Below are 26,645 nucleotides of genomic sequence, written 5' to 3' on the forward strand. Positions count from 1 at the left end.
TAATAGGTTTTACCCTTTTAACTGGCACAAAAAACTGACACCTTTATTCAAGGCATCATGTCTGCAATAACCACAACACAAGCAGTCAAAATGCAAACAAAAAAGACAACTCTGATAATAATATGCACTGTCCTTGAATTTGATTGGTCCACACCCGCGACGGCTTTCTTTAGAGCCTAGTCTCCATTGGTGTTGGACCAGAAGACGCCAAAAGGCGTACAACTCAAAAACAGCACACCATCAGAGTATTGAGGGCTCGGGGTGAGCATTTACATTGAGACCTCCTTTGCTAGTAACAAGATATAGTAATAGGTTTTACCCTTTTAACTGGCACAAAAAAACTGACACCTTTATTCAAGGCATCATGTCTGCAATAACCGCAACACAAGCAGTCAAAATGATTGCAGACATGATGTCTTGAATAAAGGTGTCAGTTTTTTGTGCCAGTTAAAAGGGTAAAACCTATTCCTATATCGTGTTACTAGCAAAGGAGGTCTCATAATGTAAATGCTCACCCCGAGCCCTCAATACTCTGATAGTGTGCTGTTTTTGAGTTGTATGCCTTTTGGTGTCTTCTGGTCCAACACCAATGGAGACTAGGCTCTAAAGAAAGCCGTCTCGGGTGTGGACCAATCAAATTCAAGGACAGTGCATATTATTATCAGAGTTGTCTTTTTTGTTTGCATTTTGACTGCTTGTGTTGCAGTTATTGCAGACATGATGCATTGAATAAAGGTGTCAGTTTTTTGTGCCAGTTAAAAGGGTAAAACCTATTACTGTAAACCAAGTAATTTATCGGTGTCCTTAACACAAGGCCATCCACTCCCAACTGTCTACAGACATTAACCTTGGCTTGTATAAAAAAAGAGAATATATTTTAAACTGCATTGCAAATAGTGATCAGGGTTCCATACTTACAGTGAGGGAAAACAGCATTTGATCCCCTGCTGATTTTGTACGTTTGCCCACTGACAAAGAAATGTCTATAATCTTAATGGTAGGTTTCTTTGAACAGTGAGAGACAGAATAACAACAAAAAAATCCAGAAAAACGCATGTCAAAAATGTTATAAATTGATTTTCATTTAATGAGGGAAATAAGTATTTGACCCCTTCTCAATCAACAAAGGAGTGGCTTAAGAAGAAGCACATTAAGGTCCTGGAGTGGCCTAGCCAGTCTCCAGATCTTAATCCCATATAAAATCTGTGGAGGGAGCTGAAGGTTCGAGTTGCCAAACGTCAGCCTCGAAACCTTAATGACTTGGAGAAGATCTGAAAAGAGGAGTGGGACAAAATCCCTCCTGAGATGTGTGCAAACCTGGTAGCCAACTACAAGAAACGTCTGACCTCTGTGATTGCCAACAAAGGTTTTGCCACCAAGTACTAAGTCATGTTTTGCAGAGGGGTCAAATACTTATTTCCCTCATTAAAATGCAAATCAATTTATAACATTTTTGACATGCGTTTTTCTGGATTTTTTTGTTGTTATTCTGTCTCTCACTGTTCAAAGAAACCTACCATTAAGATTATAGACATTTCTTTGTCAGTGGGCAAACGTACAAAATCAGCAGGGGATTAAATACTTTTTTCCCTCACTGTAGATAACAGACTGTATGACCCTCCAAAGTAAAAAAACCCCTAAAACATTTGTTTAGGCTGGCATTCACAGATGAAACTAAATTAATGGTACAAAATGTACGGTCGTAGATTAAGATTATTATTTTAATTGCGTGGGTTTTAAAATTTGTTTTAAGGAAGGTTCCTTTAAATAAATAAAGTAAGTTTTGATTGATGCCCTGTATGCGAGTGGTCGCTGCAGTGTGCCCCCATGGACTGTAACACAGACACAAGGGCAGTGGAGGAATTTTGGGTGAACTGCTGTATATGGGGCCCATGACCAAATCACCCGGAATGTGCCCGATCTCGTCACACCTCTAAAGCGAAATGGGGTTGTGAGCCGGGATAGTGCTTGGATGGGCCACTACCAACATATACAACAGTTGGTATAGGCTACTGGCGGGGATATATTGTGGGCAGCAGAGTGCAGTAACTGCCATTGTTGTACCGTATTTGTGTCCCCACATCTATGATAACTGCTACCACCAACCCACACTGATCAGCAGTGTGTTAACAAAGCGGCTATATAGCTAATGTATATGGGATCGAAGAGTAGAAATGAAAAAAAATCTCAGGGCGACATCTGCCTCCATTGTGGAATTCATGTTATGTGATGAGTGTCATCCGTGTGAAGGCTAGAAATTAATAAAAGAGATAAAGGCATGAATATTAAGGCAAAAGGATATTCCTCCTTGCCATTAAATTAATTGGTACGATTCCGGGTTGCAATTGAATTGGCCTATTGCAGGTGATATACAAGTTTTGCCGATGTCGCCTGTGATACGTACAAATCAGTGATCTGCGTCACATTACAACTGACATTCATGTTGTGGTAATTCAATGTTAAACAGGTAATAGTGATTTACAGCCCTTTTTCAATCCACTGCTGGATGATGGCCTCCTCATGCCTTGTCGCTCATTGTGGTTGGTTGACCATGCTTTACAACACCGATCAATGCGAGTTGATGAAGGGAGGGGGATGCTTAGGACCGGTTCAGATATTATTCGCCACCGATGTGAACCATGGCCATGAATTGAACTCTGATCACTAGGTTCATAATGCAGTGTGCCAACCACTGTCCCCGCAATTTCAACCCCCATTATTCTATGCACGAGGAGCATTTAACTTCAAAGATACATTTCCATATTTAATATTTATTTTGAGCAATGTGCATTGGAATGCATGTCTCTCATTTATGTCGTTTTTCTGTTCGATTTGGTAGACTAATTTATAGTTATTCTGAACGCTTAAATTGAATCCGAATAATTTTGAAGGTGCCTTAGTTTGTTGGCCTTTGTGCGGATACATAATTTTATGTGCTTGCATGCGTACACAAGTACAGTGACTGCTCGTGACTGTGTAGTACTCCGTTATGTACAGACACTTATATATGAAGCAGTAATACAAATTACGTGAACGTATCTGCCAGACGTTGTGGGATGACTCGTGTAGATAAATGAAAACAATTGCGTCTGATTCTACTCCCTTGCTAATTATTCTTAAAGCAGCTCATAAAGGCTTGTTTCATTTTAATAATACCGTTTAAACTAATTCCATTAGAACGGATATGACAGCATTATAATTATTCATACATCATTCAAATGAATTGCATAATGTTTCATATTACACGGTAGTTGCACTTCTATAAAATTTACGAGAGCTCATAAAATACTTTCAGGCCTGGTCCTTGTACAACAATTTTTTTTTTCCAGCTTGGCAATCAGAGCCAGTGTCACCATGAATTTCACTGCATTGCTGTGCTGTTTTCTGTTCCCACCCGTTTTTTGTCATTGCTGCTTGTGGTGTTATGCATCACTATTACGAGTGACAGCATGGCAGAGGTGTGCATTAACATGGTCCCGTTTTATGGGACAGCCAGTAATGACTATGGGTTTTACACTGGGGGTATGGCAAAATTAATTCAGAAAAAGTCAACCTTGATGAATAGCCGCAATGAGCAATTTTTGTCTGTATAAAAAAAATAACCTAAGGTCAATGTTGCCTCCAACTCTATTCTTCGTCAAATGACATGCAGCAGACTTTAGCCACTGGTGGTTCCTCTCCCTGTGCGTTTCCACGGACCACTTCATACTATGCTGGAGCCTATATTTTGGTGACCGAGAACAATCATGGGCCGCCACAGCACGCAGACTATCGGTCTCCATGCCAGAAGCATGAATGAGAGAGTTTGTGCTCTCACTTCCACCGCCTGCTGTGCTCCCTCCATTCCTCCTGCTTTCTGCATGACCACCCCTGCCCTCATCCTAGCTGCTGTGGCCTGGTGTCTCACCTGGGCAGGGGGTGTGCTTTTGTTGGGTAGGGATCAAGCTGAAGTTAGGGTGGTGGTAATGGTTGGGATGCGGTGTTTAAAAATGTATGTGTAGTTCACAACATGTTCCTCCTCACACCATGTTGGTAGTGGGGGTTGTTTGACCATACTTCACTGTGCTGGTTAGTGTGGGTTGGTGAATTAGGGGAGAGGGTGGTAGAACTGGTTTAAATATAACTCACCACTAACGTTAGCTGTGGCCAGAAATCTAAGGTCACTGGGTTTGTAGTGCAGCGAGCAAACCAGTGCACCACTGCTCTGCGCCAGTGTTGCACAAAAATAATGTAATGTTGGTTGGCTTTGTGTTTTGGGTATGTTAAGTGAAAATGTCTTAACTTTTGCTGTTTTAAAACACACATGGCCAAATGGTTGAGCGAGGTGCGAGATATCACAATGTCGCATTTCTCTGCCAAGGTGACCCCATAATATCAAGTCTAGTTTCTATGGTTCTCCTGACTAAGAGGTTGCCATCACTCTGGCAAGGAGCTCTTGGACCACAGTTCTGACTTGCTTATGGAATGAGGCTGCTTCAAAAACTTATCCCAAAAACCACTAGTTTCTGGAATCCACTTAATGCACCATGATAATGAGCTATAACTCCTTTTGACACGATGGTTTGAAAAGTGACCTTGGAAAAAACAAGTCGGTGAAAATCTATTCCTGCCAACTTGTGATATAGCCTTGACTCCTTATCCTACTACCTTCAGCTCAAGGCACACATACACCATATAAATTGTCATTGTGAGTGCTTTTAGCGAGCATCGATCATCTATTCCAGCTAGCATGGCATACATTGTCCGTGAGGGAGTTGTAGAGGCAGCACCACACATGTCGAGCCTAATTCCTCATCATACTGTGCATGTTCACGAGCCGAATTTCATTCGACACTGAACTTAGGCTGGGTCAGAATAAGAGCCGCCCTGGACTGGAACATCTATCAAATTGCGCATGGTGTAAATCACAACAAGTGGCCTGATTAATGAGGGGAGAATTCTTTGTCTTTGTGAAAAGTTTATGCATTGAAGACTATTCACAGTCCACCATGTCGTTGCTCATTCTGCTTATTTGTGTGTCTATCATGAGGAATGGGTGGATCGCATAATATGCGATGCAGTGGAAGCCAATCCCAATTTAAATGTAGTGGATGTGGATTATGCCACAGAGGCATGGCGTAATTCCTTCTCATGAATGTGGAGCCAACCAATTGAGTCCTTTTTCGCCCCTTTCCCACCTCTTCAAATCTATCCCACAGTGTGTTGATGTCCACCTGCGAAGTTCTGGACTGCCTCACGTTGTTGCTAAATCCCCTCTGCAACTTCTCAAGGGGTTTCTGAAATCTGCAGCTGCAGTGGAGCACAGATGTCCTCCCTTCACATATTACACACGTGTCTCAAGGTCAAGGTCGAGTTGTTGGTCCTACGACTCCCCACCATTGCAACTTTCTATCAGACCCTACAGCTTTGCACAAGAGGCTCCTACACCTCCTAATGCACATTACACAGTTGTTACTGGAGCTCCCAGGATTGCCTTTCCAGGATTGCCTTTCCAGTATCCTCCCATCTGGTTTAATGTTTCCTCTTGCTTGCCCATCTTTCGTTGCTACTCCAGCGCCTATCTAGGCAGCTTGCCCTTCTTCAGCCTGCATGTCATCATGATTTAGTGTTACACCAGAGAGAAGGATTTTTCTGCTCTGGCTTAACCAAACATTTGGCCAGATTATACTCGGAGCGAACCAATTGAAGCGTAATAAAAGCACGCATGGATACACATACAAATGCATATACAAAAACAACCTCCATTTGCTACTGAATGGTGTTGATGTTACCATGGTGCTTGTGCCATGCTAGGTTAACATTCGAGGCGCCGTGACGTGGCCAAAGCTCACTCACCAGAGGTCACGGAAAAGGCGTAGATGTTTTAGGTTAACCGACCAAGGAAAACTGGTGAATGCGCAACCTGTACTCCTACCCGTCAGCTTGCTATGTTTTAGCAGCCTTGTGTTTGTTCTTCTCCTTGGCTGTGAGCATCAAACCTCTGCATCCTCTTACTGCTGAAGAACAACTGCTGCAGCCTTCAGTCCCACAATTGTTTATGTAGATTTATGACTTGGATAGCTGAATTAACAACCACACCAAGTACGCACTTGAGGCCGAGTCGACCTATTGGAGGCCCAGGACCGTTGCAAATAATCTCCTTGAGTGTTGACCGTGAGCGGGAATTGATCTCTAGTCGCTGGGTTTGCAGTGCTACCACACACCGTGCCGGTCTTTGGGAGTTTTTTATAACCGTACTTCACCAACCTGCTAAGTGAGGGTTGGTGAGCTTTTAGTGTGTCTCTACGCATATTCGTGCTACCGCAATGTGTACCCACCCTGAGCCCTGCCCCCTCGGTCAATTAACTTTCATTGTCATGCACGGAATCATAATAGGTTAATTACCTGCGGGTATCAGAGCGAGGAAGAAAAACACGATTCCGGTTTACTAACATAGGGTTGGAACTGGCCGAATTTAACATTGTGTGCTCGTCTTTACAAAACATGGTAAAAAATGAATATTCTGTTGCAGCGGAGTAAATGGTGTTGTGCGAGTCATTCGTGAAAAGCTGAAAAAGGAAGTTTTACAAAAGGGACTATTAATTTCAACCCTTAGAGCGAAAACAATGTAACGTGTACTTTTATGTTTTTACTACCAAACCTCTAAGGGCAAAATACTGCATTTAAGATGAAGAGGAATGTGATGAGGGTGAACATCGGACGTAACCTCTTGACATCAACAAAAGCGACACTTGTCACTTAACCCTGCTCCTGTGATTCGGATAAAAAAAAATATCACTCGGTTACTTGGCTTGGGTCGAGATATCCTTTCTACACCGTTGAATATAATCATTTTTTTCTACTGAAAATGATAGGCATTGAAAAAATAATGAATTTGCATGTATAGATAAATTTCTAAATCATGTGGCGAGTTTATTTTGTTAAATACTTGTGGCGTGGTGCAGTGGCACAGTTGTTTGAGCGCTGTTCTAAACTGATCGCCCCTAGTTCCGATACCTGGCCATAGCTAACACCAGTGGGCCATTCCTGCCCCCCCCACCTTCCACTCCACCACCCAACAAGATTGTCAAGTTTACAAAGATATTATTGATACATGCCAATGAATTGGATCAATTTCAGATTTAAACAATTAATCAAACATGATCTATGTACTTATGGATGAAGGCAACCCCCAAGCTGCCATCATCTCATAGGGTCTCGTGATGCAACAATGCATATCCATCCTTTGCTTGTCACTGTGGTTTGTCTCGACCACTGGCCATCATCTCTTTTAATAATATTGCATGGCCTTTAATCACCTTTACAATCTCCCACGGATTGTCTTTAAATCTACGAAGCTCTACCTGCATACTTAACTCACGATACATATTCCCGTGTTGAGCTGCTCCTACTATCTAAAACTTTCCTATCAAGCATCCATATAACTATGCTTAATCACACAATTTTAGTAAATTTACCTTCACTCTGCTGACCTACACGACAATAATATTATTATATGATCATACATGTGTACCAGCAACTTTAAATTACTCCTTAATTCTAAACTACACTGCCAAGATGCAGAGCTACATTGTAGGCTTTGCAAGGCAGTACAGAAAAATCAATTATTTTGCTGTACTGCTATGCTTCCTCATATATTCTCCTGACGTTCAACCCGCACTGATCAGCGCTGTGAAGTAGGGTCAAATAACCCTGATAGCCCGAATGGCATGGCCCTCATCCAGCAGTCGACTGACAATAGGATTGTACAGGTACATTTCGTGAAGATATAAGCTACTTTCCAATATTTTAGGCACGCCTGTAAAATGTTTGTATTCTTTTATGTCTTTGAAAACTCTGGTTTTCATAGACATACCGTTTTTGGAGACAAGCCTATAAGAGTCACAGAAGTTGACTATGTTTTGAGTGGCTTTAGCCAAACTACCTCTATCCAATTCCCACCCCCTCCAAAATGTTCACCACCCGAGTTAAGTTCCCTCAAGGATAGCCAGCAGTGGAATTACAGAGTGCTATACAGTATATTGTTTTTTTACAATTGAAAGTGCCTGTGTTATTTTGCATCACAGTGCTTTTCACATAGGGTTCCATGTCAAATTGAGATTCTCATCGCCTGTTTACAGCCCTGAAGCCAGTGGTATGAGAAATTTCACATTCCTGTGGCAGGGCAAGTTAATCAATAGGACAACCGCTGTTGTACTTCCCCACAAAGAGGTGTATTCATTTTATGGACCCCAGAGTGATGAAGGGCTGAGTTGACACCCGACCGGGATCTGAACTCTCACCTTCGCGGACTGTAACCGCTGTGCCACACGTTGCTTAGGCGTCACCCTTAAAGTTGTCAATATGACATCCGTTCTTTCCAACAAATTGTATTTTTCTGGCGAGAGTAAGATTGTCCTTAATTTTCCTGGTTGGCATTAAACAAACTTGTTAAAAATGTTATGCATTACGTTCCCCTTTATAATAATAACACTTATTTATAATGATACAGCGTAGGTTTCTGCAGTTGTGCTGTAGAGACCTATAATTAAGAATTATTTACAGTAGATCGTCAATCTACTGCTGGATGAAAGCCTCTTCCCCGTCCTGTGCTGGTCAAATGGGTTGCTTAACCATACTTCACCAGGCTGATCAGCGTGGGTTTGTAAAGTTGTGGTCCTGGTCCAGTTTAAATGTTACTCATCACTAGTGCAAGCAGCTGTGTCTGGGAATTGAACAATGGGCCACTGGGTTCGTATCGCAGTACATTCACCACTGCGCCACTTTTCCTAAAATTCCACTAAACGCCCCCCCCCCAGATATTTATATAGATATGTAAGCAGAGTGTGCTGATGGCTGCTGACAAATATTTATGCCGCCAATGTCAAATGTGCTCTCAAGGCTGCATGAAGCCAGAAAACACATTTTAGTTTGGCTCACAGCCACAAGAAGATTTGTGGGACCAACAAGAACCTGGCGATCTGAGTTGGATTCCCACTCATGGCCAACACCAGTGATTATTATCTGAACTCGTTCTGGGCCTACCTTAGGTAAACTCGGCATCAAGTGAGTACCTGGTGCGATGTGCAAACATCACCACTCGGGAGACAAAGGCAGCCGGGCGTGGTTCTGGCCACCCACCCCCTCGTGTGATGTGCCAGCCTTCATACGTGCTCGCTAACAGCACGTGCCCCAACAGTCTGTTCAAGGCTACACAGGGGATCTTTTTCTTTGTAACAGGGGTGTCGTGATGTATTGACTCGATTAGTATCAAATATTAAGCTTACGACATTTCCATTTTATCGCTTAATTAACATTATACACTGCCTGAAACATGAGCCCATCATATATTTTTGCCAGTAAAATTCAATGTTAATGAATAATTTTTGGATTGATATTGAATTGTGGCTAGTGCACTACTACCATCATAGTCCTTTAATAATTGTAGATTTGGAGGATGATGGCCTCGGTGCAGTGACATTGCCAAGCAATAAGACAATTTTTGCAAGTTACTAAAATTGAGCAACCACATGGCACCATAGTCCCCCTATTTGCAGAACATATTCTTTCTTGAAGCATAGCACTTTAATGATAGCCTTGCACTAAAATAATAGTGCGAATACCGAATATACATACTACTTTATAAAGGGTTATGTGAGACTATCCACTGGGGGCCACTATGGTTGGCTACATACGGTGCAAAAGACGTTCAACAAACATACTACATTCACCACAGTGGTAAAAAAGAAACAAATTCTTGGATCGAATCACAACTCTGAATTGTGACTTTTCATTCCATTGTGAGTGGAAATTATTCGGAATAGGCAGTGGTGGGAGGTGGGGGGTTTGGTTGGTGCTCCCGCGGGGGGGGGGGGCGGTCTCCCCTCGTGTGTACTGAGTGGCACATCCCATATATATTTCATTATGAATTTATATATATTTGTGTGTGCGCGTGCATGCCCTCAATGTGACCACCGCACAGGGGCAGCATGGCGAGCTCGTCCGACAGTGAAGAGGAGCCCTACTACCCCGACTCTGAGGACATGCAGGATGTGAGCCTCCCACTCGGCGGCGTGGCCGAGTGGCCCGGCGCTACCGCGGCGATGGAGGCAGGTGGGGAGGCCATGGATGTGGAGGAGTCGGCCGACAGGCCAGGCCTGGGGGTTTGTGGAGCGGTGCAGCAGCAGCACGAGCGATCGGTTTGGGAGCTCCCGGAGGAGCTCCTGGAGTACATCCTGGCATTCCTGTCTCCCTACCAGCAGCACAAGACGGCCGCGCTTGTGTGCAAGCAGTGGCACCGCCTCATTAAAGGTTGGTTTGCTCAACGGCCAGCAGCAACACCATGTTCTCCAGATAACACGCACATATTTTTCCTCTCCTGTATTTTAAAGCAAGAGTTGGCATAGTTGTCTTATAATCCAGAGCGGGGGTGGCCAATGTGTTACAGACCAAGAGCCAAAAAGTACCCATGAATTCTGCAAAAAGCCAAGTGTGTGTGTATATATATAAACAGTTTTCGGCATTGGGAGACATTCATCATACTTTGCTCCTCTGATAATATGTTCTCCATTATGTCCCTTCAATAGAGCCGCATGTGGTGGATTAAAGAGATGCATTTGGCTCGGGAGACGCCGTTTGGCCACCGCTGATCCAGCGGATACATTGTCTTCTGGAAGATGTGTAGTAATCTAATGTTTCACAATTATTTTCAGAATCATCTTTCAAAATATATTTATCCCCCTTTTAAGCAGCACATTAATTGTAATCTTCTGTAAGATGGCTCTCCATAGCAACGTTTTTTTTTACATGCTTTCATTTAATTTACTCTGTCTGTTGTCGTTGTTATATCCTCAAATCTTGTAACTCAATTTTAACCCACTTCCCAATGTGGTATCGACTGCAAACTTGGTATACTTATGTCATACTGTATGTTATGTTTCGGCTTGGGTCTAATTGTCCACGGTCAACTGACGTTGGCTGTAATTGGCCACGGTCCCTTACGTTATGGCAAGCTTCGGGGCCACTTCCTGGAGTCGTGGAGTTCTTCCATTACTAGTACATTTCATAAAAGCGTGTTTTAAAAAAAGTTTTTTAAAATTTCTTATTTCTAATTAACTTCAGAGTATTTTTCATTGAATTATAAGACACACTTTAACAAAATAAATACCCTAAATTTTTGGGGTGCATTATGCATTCGACATTGGCAACGCTGCGTAGGTTTTTGTATGTGGTATAAAGAAACACGAGAGCAGACAGAAGGACAGAGATAAGGAGACAAAAATAAACAAATAAAGATGAGAGAGGAGAGACGAATTGAGAGAGGCATGAACGGGAGATGGGGAGGGATTCCAGAAGAAAAGATGTAGATACTCTTCGGTTCTTTCGGTAAAGTCACGTAGGTATAAAATTAAATTTAAACAGTCTGCCTCAGCAGCAGACCATGCTTTCCCACCTGATGATGGACGCTTGTGGTTCCGCCCGAAACGTCGTGATTTAATTTATTTTATTTTCTACCTCCGTGACTTTACCGAAAGAACCAAAGAGTATGGATTCCTGCAGTCACGAAAGCTTCAAATCAAGATTAAAAGATGTAGAGACAAGGATAGCTAAACCAAAGGAGATGTATTATATCGAACTTCCTTTGCACCATACGTAGCCAAATTGTGTTAATCGGAGGTGCGGGGTCGGACAACAAACTAAACACAACAAACTGTCCTAAAGATATTGGTTTTCGATCTAGATTTAAAGCGCATCGCTCCAGTGGCTTCTTAATATCAGATACGCTTGAGTGGAAATATGAGAATAGAGAGGTGCGGGAAGACAGACATGAGATATGTACGAGGAGAGAAGACGGGAGAGAAGCGGACAAAAAGACGTCACCAGAGACAAGTGGAGACATGGGTGAAGATTAACGAGGTGCCGAAGATGACTGGGAGAGAGAAACACGAGCCACAGGCAGAATGATAGGGGCACGAACTTCTCCCACAACCCCTTCCAGGGTCACGAGCTACTGTTGGAGGAACACTGTGATTTAGAGTTTAATTTCACGGTCGAATGGATGTAATCCAATGTGTGCTGTTCTGCTGTAGCAGAACGTGTGGCACTGTGGGTGTGACGCGACTTTTATATTTGTTGAACTTTTTTCGCACCGTTTATCGGCATTCTTGCTTATTGGAGGTGTGGGACATGGTTCTTGGGTGTGACGCAATTCGGGTGTGCTCTTAAGTGTGGTGTGTGTTGTTGTTGTTGTGTGGCCTGATCATCTAACAGCAGGTGCGTGTTTTTGTGTGTGCATTGCAGGTGTTGCACGGCAGTGCTACCACGGGTTTATTCGAGCTGTGCAGGACGGACGCATTCAGTGGGAGAGTCGTACATACCCCTATCCCGGCACACCCATCACGCAGCGCTTCTCTCACAGTAAGATTCGCGTATGCACACACACATGCACACACACACATGCACAAACGTGATCATATTGTGTTGCTTTATCACAGCTCTTACCCAGTAATACTCGCTCAGAATAATGTACACACCTGAAAAAGTTGTCCTGCATTTGCACATCTATCACAGGTCTTTTCTTTCACGTGGTTCTTGTTTGGCAAATATTACTTTCAAATGGCAAAGCGGCTAGGACAGTGCTGCCCTCTTCTGTGTGGACCATAGACCACTTAAAGGGTTCTCAGACATAGCTCTTTTATCCGCTTCCGTGGGCCATTCTCTAACACGAAGGGTTTCACTTCTGTGCGAGAGTTCCGAATGGATGCTTCGATGCTTGACATGACGTTGACAGCACAGTCTTGATAGAATTTGGAGAAAGCATTTAAAAAATAATAAAGATTACTTGCACTTGCTCAGATGGTTTCACTTTGTCACACCCATTACAGTGATTCTCCCACTGTGTAAGATGCACACACATGAATGTCATCTAACCTTGCCACACTTATTTATACAGTGCTTCTGAGTATGATGCACACATTGCATTGTCTTATTTTGTCACACCTACCACCCGCTGCTTCTCACAGTAAGACGCACACACGTCATGACATCTTTCTTCGTCACATCACACGGCACATCTCACACAAAACACCTTGTAGGGGTGTGGAAGCAGATTCAAACAATATACTGTGACACCCACTAAACAGCATAGATATGAGACTTCTTTCCCCCATCTATGCTTGAATAATCGAGTAATCGAACCATAAATGGGCAGAGTAATAATCGAAAAATTCAACACATTCATCAAAAACACTCTCCATAGGGAAAAGTAGGTTACATTTCAGGCAGTGGTCCTTCTTCATAGCACTTAAAATTGTGATTTCCCCACTGTTTTTGTTGGTATATAACCCTGAATAACGCCGACGTTTTTTTTTTTAATGCAGGTGCTTGCTACTACGACACAAACCACTCCATGTACGTGTTTGGGGGCTGCACGCACAGCAGCTGTAACGCTGCCTTCAACGACCTGTGGCGGCTCGACCTCAACAGCAAGGAGTGGATCCGACCGCTGGCCTCTGGTCAGTGTCGTAATCTTGGTTTTGGACTTTTCACTTTCGGTCATCGAGGAGACAGACAGTGGGTGTGGTGTTGGCCACCCCACCCCCTCTTGAGTTGTGCCAGCCTCCATAAGTGCTTGTGAACGGCACTTGCTTCCAAGTCTGTTAAAGGCTGCACAGGGGATCTTTGATGTTAAGGGTACCACAGTGACTTAAAGCTTTCGTGACTGCAGAAATTAATTTTCTTGGGTCTTTCGGTACAGTCAACGTAGATAAGTTATCTACGTGACTTTACCGAAAGATCCAAGAATATGGTACCACAGTGGTGAGATGTTAACTACCTCGCCTGGTATGCAGGAGGTCGTGGGTTCCATCCTGACCCTGATGCCTGTATATTTGGAGTTTGCATGTCCGTTTTCTCAGGTTTTATTCCTCCATATTTATATAAATTTCCACATGATACATTTTCACGTGGTAAGCCAATTCGTCGAGCCATCACTTGTGGCCAGGTCTAAAAAAGAGCTGTATAGTTCAGTGGGCCTTACCTGGTGAAATAAAATTTGTAAAAAAAGTGGATACAATCAAAGGCGGAGCCAGGATTTTCAGGTAGGGGGGGCAACCCCTCCAGCAATGAAAAATGATAGAGGAGTTGTTAGCAAGTAAGGACTTGTCCCTTATTCGACGCGTGTGCGGCGATGGCGCAGCCATCGATCGAGGGTCGAATTAGAACCGTGTGTAATCGGCATCGCGCTCGCTGAAGGTGAATGCCTTCAGGGAAGTCGTGTACTGTACACGCAACTGCGCACAATTCTGTGAGTCACTTATAACTGCTTTGCCGTTACTTATTGCCAATTATGGACTCAGACTATTGTCCTATCATCTCGTAGAGTCCCTGGCACGTAATAATATGCTACACGGTGGCAGTGGGGGTCGCAAAATGCCGATTTATTACTAATAAAGCCCAATGATCCGATCGAAATTAGGGATTTCAATCGGATCATTGGGGGGGCACGTGCCACCCCACCCCCCCCACTGGCTCCGTCCGTGGGTACAATATTTGTGTTTGCGTGTGTACACCAGGCTCGTACCCATCCCCCAAAGCGGGCGCCACATTGGTGGTACACGGGGACCTGCTGGTTCTCTTTGGAGGATGGACACGGCCCAGCCCTTACCCCCTGCACCAGCCTGAACGATTCTTTGATGAGATCCACACCTACTCTCCCTCCAAGAACTGGTACAAGCTCACAAAACCACGTTGGAACACTCACACATGTGCCCACAGCTGCCCTTATGCCTGCACCACGCTTGCACAATGCACAACACTTAAATCACACCTGTTACCATATACCTGTATCACACAAACACATAAACATACACACAAACAAGCAACTTCATCAAATATGTACCATTCCCGTGCACCTGTATCGTGCCTGTATCCCGTGACTGCCACACTAACGTAACGCTACATAAGTCTTCATGAGATTTTCACTGGAAATACATTGCTCGTGTACCAGAGTAGAGCCATGTAGCTCTCGCTTGTCTAACCATACTTTGCTCCCTTCATAAATAGCAACACTCAAGATATCAATCTCACTTAAAAGTCATCAGCTATGGGTTTTCCTGTGATAGTTGATACATGGTTGGTTCCGGATCATGATTGTGAATTTTTGCTCGATGGTTTTCCCTCTGTTCCTCTCGTCTTTTCTTCTTTTGTTCCCACTAGAATGTTGCATAATGTAGCTGGAATGACACAGAAAATGTTTTAGTTTTTTTGTATTGTTGATTGACTAAAATAAAATCGACCACTCTTGCAAAACATCATAACCCGGTGGAGCAGGTGACCAGTGTTGCTCTATGTCCCATCTGGCGCAGGTGGAATTGTGTTGTGACTACACAGGGGCCACCGCCAATGGCCGGGCACTCGGCCTCTGTTATCGGCAATAAGATGATTGTTTTTGGAGGCTCCTTGGGATCCCGGCAAATGTGAGTCTTTGCATACATGTCAGATGTGTATCAGGGCCAGTGTGTGTGGGGGGTTATTGTTGAAGGCTAAGGATTATTTTTGTGCACTGATTGGGTGCAGTACTATACCATGGACCCAGCAACCTTTAAGTTAATTTCCTAGCTCCAACTAAAATTGCTGGTGAGTGATATACATGAACCAGTGCCCACTAGCATGATGAAGTATGGCCAAACAACCCCAACCCCCACATGATTTGTACAACATAGGGAAGACATTCATTCAGCAGTGGTTTGACAAATAGCTATAAGCTATGTATATAAGACCTTGGTTTTATCACTAGCCATGCACAGAACTGGCCATCACAGTAGGGATCTGGAATGGGCCTTGACCTCTGCTGCTTTCCATTTTGCCTAAAACAAGTACTGTACCTGGTTGAATACATCAGTTTAATCACTGTGGAAACAGGTGGCCAGAATCTAGTGCTGTTCCCACCATTCCCCTGAGTGCCATGCTGGCCTTTAATAGGTGTACACTAAACGCACTTTCTTAAACAGTCTCTTCGCTTTAACAGGATTATTGGCGTTTGTGTTGAAAGCCAATATCAGGTAGCATTTATGGTACGTTATATGTTATGGTACAATCCTTTTTTTGCAATCAAATATTTAAACTAACTCGGCTTAAATTGAATGTGTAAATTTGCAGCCCTGTGTCAATGCACTGCTGGATGAGGGCCTTGTGGCTACGTGGGTCAGGAGGGTTATTTGACTAAATTTCTCCACGCTGGTCAGCACGCATTAGTGAATGCGAGGGAACTTAAATGTGGAGACATAGCTGTAGCCTATATAACACATGTGGTGTGAATGTATTGCTCTTTGTCCAGTCCACTGTTGTAGTAGTGTGCATCGAAGCACTAGTTGGTCTCAAAACTGCTTTGCTTCCAAGATTTGACAGAATTTCGATAATTTTGGGTGATTTTGTCAGAGAAGATTTTAATGAGCATACTGCTTATTAACATAGGGTTAATGTGGAACATTAGTGTGAATAAGGATGTCGCTTTTGCCGGGCAATTGATGCTCCGCTGTGTATGGGCAATCGGCTACGTATGTGTGACGTTTGATTGCCGTGCGTTAGGAACAACGAAGTGTGGGTGCTGGACCTGGAGCAGTGGGCCTGGTCACGGCCTGCTGTCACCGGCACCAAACCTCAGCCTCGTGGAGGCCAGTCCCAGGCAAGTGTCATTATTGCACCACTGGTTTATATTTACTTCATCGTTGTACTTTTATTTAATTTGTTTTGCTTTTTTGTAATTTTGGCCACCTGCTGCTTACCGTTTTGACGAGGTCACGAGTGCAAATTAGACTTTCCTGGTGTCTTGTCTTCTCCCCTGGTTAAACAAATGGACTTTACCTCACATCTGTGTTGAAAGTTGGCAACTTAATGCATTTTATTCTGGTTACCAAGCAGAAGTGTTTTTTTCGTGGTTAAAACTATAAGCATTTGAAACAATCACAGCTGAGATGTTGGCAAACACCTGGCACACTCAAATCTCACTGCGATGTGTGCCACCAATGCCCTTGGTGGACGTGAGACTCAGCGATTCGAGGGATGACTCGAAAGAAAATATTTTCATACTGGCAATAGTGTGCACGTGGGTGTAGTTTTATCGACCTAGCTCAAGCTGCAGTCTTAATTGTATTTATTTTCGAAATGAATTAATCATTTAGGGACACCCTAGGGATGTTGCCGCTTGGTCACCGACCTCTCCGAGCTTACTTCCAACACCAATCTCGCCAAACCGCCTTGACGACAATGACCAGTAATGATAGCGACGACTTAACGCAGTTCAATTCATCTTCGTCCTAATCAATAATGGCAGCAGTTAATGCACTGTTTACCAATAACGACTGGCAATAGTCGTGATTAGTATTATTATCATAATTGTCTTCATCCTCATTGTTATTTAATTTCATAATTATTATGTCATCATCATCCATCGTAATTTTTATGCTCATTGTTGTTCGTTGTCATTATCGGCATCCAATATTATTTTTCAAAATCATCTTAACGTTGTATTGTAATGTCATTTCGGTATGCATCGAATGTGATCCTGGTGATATTTTTTTACCCTATTTGCGTGAACCAATATTTGGCTCCCCGATCATCCTTTTTATCAGCTGGAAATTGCCGATGTTAGGATGAACTTATCACACAACTTTGATCTCACGATCATGTCTGCCTTTGTGAACTCCTAGGCAGAAACGCTTGTGCTAGCTTAACCGAAAATTGCTGCATCTCCTAGGATATACTTTTTATAAAGTGTTTTTTCCAACATCATGGGACCTCCTTTGCCAGTACCAAAATATAAGAAAAGGTTTTCCCCTTTTTTCTGGCAACAAACAGGTGTGAAGATGGCAAAGGAGGTTCCATGATGTAGCTGCTCACCCCGAGCTGTCATTACTCTGATAGTGGCGTTGTCTTTGTGCTGTGTACACCTTTTAGCGTCCTCTGGGGTCTAACACCGTTTTGAGACTAGGCTCAAAAGAAATCTGTCTCTGGTGTGGACCAATCAATTTCAAAGACAATGCATATACTATCAGTGTTTTTTGTTTGAATTCTGACCAAAAGTATTGTTTTTTCCAACTCTCACAAGAGAAGGCTATATTTTGCATAAGGCAGGGGAGAATGTCTTGCATGCAGAGGAGACGATATGTCAATGTATTCTTGGGAATCTCATAGGTGTGTGGTTTTTCTTGTTGCAGATTGTGTTGGATGATCAGACAATCCTGATCCTAGGTGGCTGCGGAGGCCCCAATGCTGTGAGTGTGTCTTTTTCTTCCATTGCAGGTTTTTGATCATGCTAAAAGTCATTCCCTGCATGATTGTGGTGCTTGTACTCTGTGTGCTTGCTCAGACATATCACAATTTGATCTCTTTCAAAGTAATAAAGATATACAATTGCATCTCTTATTCATAAAGTTTTCACATTGATGCAGCATAAAGCCAAAGTGTAATTGTTCGGTATGTGATGGAAAATCTATTCTTACGTTCATTGTCTCCAAAGAATATGCGATTCCATGATCCCATAGCGTAACGGTCATGGGTATGTACCAGACATAACCACCGCAGTCCCCAGCGAGTGAATGAAATGTCAGGATGCAGGTCGTGTAGCATTTTAACGTCATAACATCTGTACGTGTTACCACTTGTGTACCGCTTTTCTTCAGGTCTTTTGTCTATCTCACATACATATCACAATCCTTATCTCTCGTCTACATCTCTCTCACCTCTACCTCTTGCCTAGTTCTTGTTGGTCTCACTAATCTTCATCTCTTGGCTTCGGCTCTCTTATCTATTTCTCTTGTTCATATCTCTTTCATCTCGCCCTTCTGTATCTCTGCTCGTCTCGACGGGCCATAGCTCAGCGGGCTGCTTTGGTGCATCACCGTGTAAGTATAGAGCGACGCTATTGGCTAAGGGTGATGTGCGCACACTGCAGGTGTTCAAGGACGCATGGCTGCTTCTGCTGGACGTGCAGCCTTGGCACTGGCAGCAGCTGGAGGTTGTCAACGAAGAGCACTGCGCTCCCGAGCTCTGGTGCCACCCTGCATGCAAGGTGTGTGCCAGTCTCAGTCTGCCTTGCCTGGGAGCATGCCAGCATGCCAACGTACTGGGGTACACAACTGAGTCTTGTCTCCAGAATGTAGTGTGCCTTTTCAATGTCAACATTGAAGTATTAGCGTGCACACTGACTAGTGTTGGGGTGGTAAGGTCAAATAATTCCTGTGACCGACACAGCTGAGGGAGGCCTTCATCCAGCATTTGATTAACATTGACTTAGGGCTATACGCGTATATTAATTAAGTGTGTATGTTAGTAGTTTTATTGAACTATAAAAATATTTTAATTTTACTAGGTAAGGCCCACTGAGCTTTATAGCTCATATGCAGGAGCGACCTGGCCACAAGCTGTAGCGAAATGAAGTGGCTTATCATGAGGAAATTTATAACAGCCAAATACTCTGAAGTTATGTTTTTTAATGTGGAGGGAAAAATTGCAGGACCCAGAGAAAAATACATGCAACCACGGGGAGAACATGCAATATACAGGCATCGGGGTCGGGATCAAACCCAAGGCCTCCTGTGTATCAGGCGGCAATAGCGGAGCCAGGATTTTCAGGTAGGGGGGCAACCCCTCCAGCAATGAAAAATTATAGTTGTTAGTAAGTAAGGACTTGTCCCTTGCTTTTTATCCGTAACGTGTGCGGCGATGGCGCAGCCATCGTTCGAGGGTCGAATCCGAACCGCGTTGTGTGATCGGCATCGCGCTCGCTGAAGGTGTTGATGCCTTCAGGGAAGTCGTGTACTGTACACGCAACTGCGCACAATTCTGTGAGTCACTTATAACTGCTTTGCCTTTACTTATTGCCAATTATGGACTCGGACTGTTGTCCTAAAGTCTCATAGAGTCCCTGGCACATAATAATATGCTACTCAGTGGCAGTGGGAGTCGCAAAATGCCAAATTATTACTAATAAACACCAATGATCCGATCGAAATCCCTAATTTCGATCGGATCATTGGGGGGGGGGGCACGTGCCACCCCACCCCCCCCACTGGCTCCGCCAGTGCCAGGCGAGGTAGTTAACGCCTCGCCACCGTGGGGATCTACCTCAAACCATTATATATTTATATAAAAATAGCTGATACCTTTATAGACACTCTATATCGATATAACCTGTTGAAAATCATGACAAAGCAAATAATGTGTGCTGCGACTTAATCTATTTTAAAGTCACGGTTGCCGGGCACAGGCCCAAAAAGCTCAACGATCGGCAACAATGTCACCTTGGTATGTTTTTTTTTATCAGCAGTTGTAATGTCGTGCGTTGCAAATGCCGTTTCATCTCCTCCCATCGGACCACTCAAAAGCGCGACGGTTTGTAATCGTATTCGATTCGTAAACAAAATTAGCCAATTACTTGAATCGCTTCCTAACCGGGGTGTGGGCGACGGCGTGTGCGTGCGTGTGTGTGTGATCGCGTTGCTGCAGGTGGGAGATTGCGTGGTGGTGTTCAGCCAGGCACCGAGTGGGAAGGCGCCGCTCAGCCCCAGCCTGCACTCACGCCCATCGCCCATCAGCACCAGCCCGCCCGCCGTGCCGGCGCCCATCCGACTGGGCGACCACAAAAGCCAGTCTCCCCGCCGCTCGCCACGCGAGCCCGAGGAGGAGGCGCAGTGTGTCAACGGGCGCTGGGGCACGCTGCGGCCCCGCGCACAGCGCAGCCAGCCCGGTATTACCACTAGCATGCCGCACGGTGTTTTACAACTAAACACGGCACACACTGGTACCAGGACCACTTCTCCACTCGGCTACCACTAAGCCAGTCCCACAGGAACTCAATCTTGAGTCAAGCAGATTGAGTGAAAATCAGGAGCTGACAACATAAAACAGAGGCACAGCTGTAGCAGCAGTTAGCACACTGCGCTTTGAACCCAACCACCTGAGCTTGTTTCCCACTCGTGGCTAACGTCTGTGGCGAGAGAGATCTGAACCGGTCCCAGACCCCAACCCCCTCTTCACCAGCCTGCACTGGTCAGCACGGAGAAGTATTTTCATTCAACTCCCACAATCAGCACGGCGTGACGAGGGCTTCATCCAGCAGGGGTTGTCACTGTAATCAAAGACCATGCGTAGAATTGTGCTGTACAACGTGTTGAACTTCTTTCGCACCGTATGTATCCAACTGTGCTAATCGGAGGTGCGGGGGAAGGACAACAAACTAAACACAAAAAACAGTGCGAAATAAATTTGTTTTCATTCTAGATTTAAAAGTGCAAAGCTCCAGTGGCTTCCTAACATCGGAAGGAAGAACGTTCCAGACAGCCGCAGAAACGCATCTGAAAGCATGCGATGCAGTGCCCGTCTTTGTACGATGGCTAGTATCTAAATTATAGTGCTCCAGTTTCTAATGGTAGAAACATGATGAGCCGTTATGTTTGACTTTTTATTGAATAACATCATAGCGTGGTGGTCACATGTGTATTTGCCCACCAAAGATATCCGAAAGTCTCCTTTGGCCCTGGTAAGGAAAAGGTTCCCACCCGTCGTGTTATCTCACGAGCTCAGCCCTTAACGGCTGTGAGTTGGGTCCATGTGAACGCTCGCCATCAGCGTGACCCGTGTTGCTCTTCAAAGTAAAAAAAAAACTCAACTCTTAGCGGCTTTGTTTGTTTAATGTCATTTGAGTGAGGCCGCTTTATCTTGACACGAGTGTGAAGCTGCCTCGAGAGCGTTTTTCACACGTGCTATTGAGGGTTGTACGAGCTTGCCTACGGGCTATAGAACGAGTCGAGGAGAGGCTCCGATCTCTTGGCTGGCTTCCTGAATCGGCAGGGAAGAAGGAATGAGGCAAGAGTTTTTGAGTGCTGTGAAGAGTGGGTGTTTGGAGTACCAAGTGGTTCGGGGGGGAAAGGCGATAAAGTGCCCTGACAAGGTCAGGGAAAGGTGGGCTTCTTAATTGTCAGGCTGAACTGTTGGGAGGCAAGCTATGGGTCGAGTTTATAACGATAGTATAATGTTGTTATTTTCTAATTGCATTTTTTGTAACAAAAAAGTGCAATACACTTTGGATCTATGTAGTGTCTACATGTGACCGTCGATGAGGGATGGATGAAGGGGGTGCCCAGGACCAGTGCAGATTTCACTCGTCACTGGTGTTCGCTGTCATTGGGAATGAAAACAAGAGTCGTCACTTGGTTCATAAAACAGTGCACTAGCCACTGCCACCACTCCCCCATTTATTTATGTTTTTTATAAATACAAGTTGACATGTCCAACCATCATGATTATTCAGGAATATAACCATGCTTTGCCATATGAGATATTGCGCCAGTGACATTACCTTATTTTGTACTTATTTCCATTTGTACAATTTACCTGGGAAATATATATTTTTTAAACTGGTTCTTAAAATGTTTATGGTTATGCTCCTTATCTGCCCTTGAATTGGGATGCCCATTTGGCATTTTAAAAAAAGACGCGCCGTTGCTTGACGTAGCGTACTCTCTCTGGGTGGCGATTGCATTGCAGGTGGAGACTCGGGTAGCTCGGCGGGTTCCAGCCCCGAGTGCGCCCCTTCGATCGTAGAGGACCGGAGCCCCAGGAATTCCTCCAGAGAGGAAGAAAACTACATGTGCCCCCCATCGGTGGGGTCCGACCTCTTGTCCAGCCTCACCCCACCTCGCACAGCGCAGCCCACGGACCCCGTGCCGGTGACCTCCTCCATTGTGCGTGATGACTTGCGAGCTCACCCTGAGCGGCCCACTGATCACGTTCGGTCTAGCTCGGAGCCGGCCGCATCGAGCGCCAGGATGCCGCTTCCTGGTGCGGGGCGTCTCCTCTCGGGGCCCAGTAGGGAAGCAATAGCGACTGAGGCCGGCGATGGCTTGGCGGACAGGCCGCCCCTTTATTCGGCAGAAACGAGCTACGCCTACAACTACGGCCCCGTAAATGAACGGTCCGCAAAGTGTCCACCCGACGGCTCGTGTAACTTCTCGTCCAGTCCTCTGAGAAAGCACCAGAAGCCGCCCTGGCAGGACCGTCCCAATAACGCTCCGGGGCACAGTTTGACCGATGACGCGAGGATTCAGATTTGCGCGAGCCATAGCGGTGCGACGGCACCAGGCGGCCTCGGAGAGAATGGTGCGAGCAGCGTCATCTCCGGGCTGCTGAGCCGCCCCGCCTCGTCCGGATTCCACAAACACCGCAACCCAAACGCCGCTTCCAGGTGTAACGGGACTCAAGACACCGCCGCCGCCTGCGAAAGGTCATCTTTCAACACATCCGAACGAGACGCCTGGCACAGACAGCTTGACGGCGCGAGGTCCGGTCTGTCCTCTCCGCAAATGAACGGCTTGCACAGGTATATGGCCGCAGCCTCCGAACGGCACAGCGTTCGCATGTTATCGGCAGAAGCAACATCGGGGTTTGATGTGCCTACCAAAGGCTGGAGAGAGTGCCCGGTCGGCAGCCAATCTACCTCGTCGACACACAAAGTGGCCTCAACCCTCGAGAATAAACACGCGGCCTCCAGCCCTACCCTCAACGCCGGGCCGAGAGCGGCTTTGCTTTCATTTGATAACGAAACATCGGACAATTCTCGGTCAGAGGAGGATGTCATGGTGACTGTGAGGCGATCAGGACTGGGTGCTGCTGTATTTGGTGCACAGAGACACGCAGCAGACGGGTCAGCGGCAGCAACGGCTAGATTTGGAGGAAGTGCGTTTGCATCCGCTAACAACATGGGCCCAAAAATGATGTTTGGCAGAGGCAGGACTGAGTCCACTAACCACATGTCCAAAAGGAAAAACTTTGCCTCGGACTCATCCCTAAGAATATCGCCATCCCGGATGAGTTCTCTCGGTAGCGAGGGCAGATTCAGGGAAGCACTGACTGCCCGGCAACATGATGACGCAAACTGCGGTAGCTACTCCGTCAGGGATGGGCAGGACCACAGGCTATCATTTGTGTGCCGACCGGAATCGCCGAGTTGCGATTTGTCCAGCATGGACATGGTGGGCCGGAGCTCCACTACGCTGTCTGCCGAGACGAAGGGACTCTCCGCCGACGTTCTCTCAGCTGCTCTACGATCCGTGGGAACCTCGGTATCAGTCGCAGATAAATCCGGGTCTGTTGGTGAGTGTGCGGCTCATAACGACAGGATGGAATCTGGTGTAAATGTGAATGGGTCTGCTTCGGCGGTGGCTGCTGCTGCTTCTGTTGCTGCTACCCACAGCCCCACCGAAGATGAAATGGCACCAGCCGCAAGCTCAACTGATGCAGAAGCAGCAGCAGCAGAAGCAGAGTCCGCCACAGGACCCATCCAAAGCAGCGCGCCGGGAGGAGCAGCAGCAGCAGCAGGAGGTGGTGGCGGCGGCGGCGGCGGAGGCGGAACATCGCGCTCCTTCCAGAACCTGGCGCAGCGCCTGGGAGCGCCACGCCACCATCCTCACTCGCTGAGCCTCGGCAAGCCGCTCTACCAGAGCCTCAACTGCAAGCCCATGCGCATGTACGTGCTGGAGGTGGGGCAGGCACGCTCGAGCAGGCGTGTGGCTTGGAAGGGCCTGTCGTGCCGCTCAGTGGTGGGGCCACCCGAGACCAGCCTGCACACGGTGGTGCGCGGCCGAGGGGAGCTCATAATCTTCGGCGGGCTGGTGGACCGCAAGCAGAACGTCAAATACTATCCCAAAACCAACGCCCTGTACTTCGTTAGGGCCAAGAGGTAACAGTGAGGTGGTGGTGGTACCCAGGCAACGGCGATGTTCCCCCACCCCCCCACCCACCGTCCCTTTGCCGCCTTTTGTGTATGCCGGTGGTCCGTGGATTGGTGCTGCTTTTTTTTTGACGTCATCTTTTTCATGGAAGTGTTCTTTCCGCTGAACCTCGCCCATGGAATCTCGTTATGAATAGGATTTTAGGAACTAATGAATTCGCATTTTGTTACTTTTCGTTATTCTGAAGTGCAGTTTTTTTCACGTGCGCCGTGACGTCCATCGACCCGTGTACAACGTCGACGTTTACCTGTTCGTGTTCATTTTTGGTTTTGGGTTTCTTTTTTTCTCCTGCTTTAAAAATTGCTGCATACGGAATTACCGTTTTGCTTAAGGGGGGTTTAGCACTGGCTCGTTTTGAAGCCTGCACTGGAGGGGTTCGATGTTTCCGGCGGTAGCAGATTCTCTCTGTGTTGTTTCTCTGTGCCATTGATATGCAATATTAAAAAAAACATTTATTGAACGGGACAACCTTACTTCATATTTATGGTAATCTTTAATTTAAAAGAAAAACACTAGTTTTGCCTTCATTTGTCGAGAGCAAAATGCAAACGCACAAAGCCCCCCTGCACAGCTTGGAAACGGTGTTGAAGTAATTAACGCAGTTGGTTGTTGATAAATGTGAGAGCAGTTGTTAATTTTGCTTCAGAACCCTTTCAGATTTTGTTTCTTTTTATCCCAATTTCACATTTTTTGCCATGACAGAAATATGAAAATAGTGATAATTTAGTCATTTTGCCAATCCACTTCTGGATTAAGGCCTCCGCAATCCTTGTATGTTTTGGAGGTTGTGCGATAGTTCTTCACCACACTGGGCAGCGTGGGTTTATGAAGCGAAGAGGGGCGGGGGGGAGGGTCAGGACCCACTCACTATGGATGTTAGCTGCGGCCAGGAATCAAACTCAGGTCGCTGGGTTCATAGTGTGGTGAGCAAACAACCGCGCCACTGCCCCCCTCCACAGATATATCCTTTCACAGTTCTCGCAGCATGGACTGCATCGCACGCACCCTGTCAGGAATCAATCCCTGGATAAATGTCACTAATATTTTTGAAGTAACCTCACTGATGCACAATATTCAACTTAAATTGTGTACACTTAGACTGTAGATTGTTGAATACGTGAAACGCTAAAAAAAGTTTGTACAAGGAGCTGAAACAAGTCGCGTAAAGTGAAAAGCCAAATTTAACGCGATAATTTTTCGCGCAATAATTTGCGACGATGCCCGAAAGACTTCAACTCGACGACACTCGACCAATGTGGTTTCAGTGTGGGGCGGATTCCCAGAGTCACGGTGGTGGTGGGCTTTAGATATGACCATTCGTACTACAGGCCATCCACATTGCTCGTGTTCAACCTCTTCATCAGACAATTTCGTGACGGCTGTACTTTATAAGATGGTGCTAAGTTGTGTGTTGGATTGGCAGTGTCAGCATGGAGGAGGGAGAGCCCCATTCTGTCCTAGAGTATAGTGAGATCCGTTAACGATATTAGGTGGACTCTCTTGCCTTTGCCGACGCTGTGATGATGGTGGAAGTTTGAAACTTGTGAACGCTTTGATCACACACGGTACAAGCTTGGACATCGAGATGCAACAAAAAGAGTCGATGTTTAACTTAAAATAAAAAAACACACAATTCAGCCCCCCCATGGGTGTTTTTCTCAGTTTTACATTTCACGGTTCAGCTGTCTTAATGCCTGTCACAATTCTGTACTACTTGCTTAGGTTTGCACAGTTGTGCCACATAAGCGCTTCGATGTGTTGTTCTGCACTTGTAACGTGCGAGTTGCAATCACCTTGTGATGCAAAAGAAAAAGCCGATACCACGTTGCAGTAAATCACTTTTGCATTGTGCGATGCCAACATTTGTTGTGCTGTGGA

At 45.5% G+C, this 26,645-nt stretch overlaps 1 protein-coding gene across 1 annotated transcript in view; it reads left to right on the forward strand.

Moving 5' to 3' along the window:
• Nucleotides 1–26,411, forward strand: part of FBXO42 (F-box protein 42) — a 29,488-nt gene extending 3,077 nt beyond the window's left edge. Inside the window, exons 2-11 of the mRNA XM_032968361.2 lie at nucleotides 9,962–10,290; nucleotides 12,280–12,396; nucleotides 13,359–13,493; nucleotides 14,553–14,706; nucleotides 15,345–15,455; nucleotides 16,567–16,663; nucleotides 18,195–18,251; nucleotides 18,932–19,048; nucleotides 20,485–20,725; nucleotides 22,525–26,411. Of these exons, the coding sequence (XP_032824252.1) occupies nucleotides 9,969–10,290; nucleotides 12,280–12,396; nucleotides 13,359–13,493; nucleotides 14,553–14,706; nucleotides 15,345–15,455; nucleotides 16,567–16,663; nucleotides 18,195–18,251; nucleotides 18,932–19,048; nucleotides 20,485–20,725; nucleotides 22,525–24,719 (3,546 nt within the window). The 5' untranslated portion in view covers nucleotides 9,962–9,968 and the 3' untranslated portion in view covers nucleotides 24,720–26,411. The remainder of the gene's footprint in view (nucleotides 1–9,961; nucleotides 10,291–12,279; nucleotides 12,397–13,358; nucleotides 13,494–14,552; nucleotides 14,707–15,344; nucleotides 15,456–16,566; nucleotides 16,664–18,194; nucleotides 18,252–18,931; nucleotides 19,049–20,484; nucleotides 20,726–22,524) is intronic.
• Nucleotides 26,412–26,645: the final 234 nt, after the last annotated feature.

The sequence above is a fragment of the Petromyzon marinus genome, chromosome 39 (assembly GCF_048934315.1).
Source record: "Petromyzon marinus isolate PM22_M1 ecotype Great Lakes invasive population chromosome 39, UKy_Petmar_22M1.pri1.0, whole genome shotgun sequence".
Classification (NCBI taxonomy): Eukaryota; Metazoa; Chordata; class Hyperoartia; order Petromyzontiformes; family Petromyzontidae; genus Petromyzon; species Petromyzon marinus.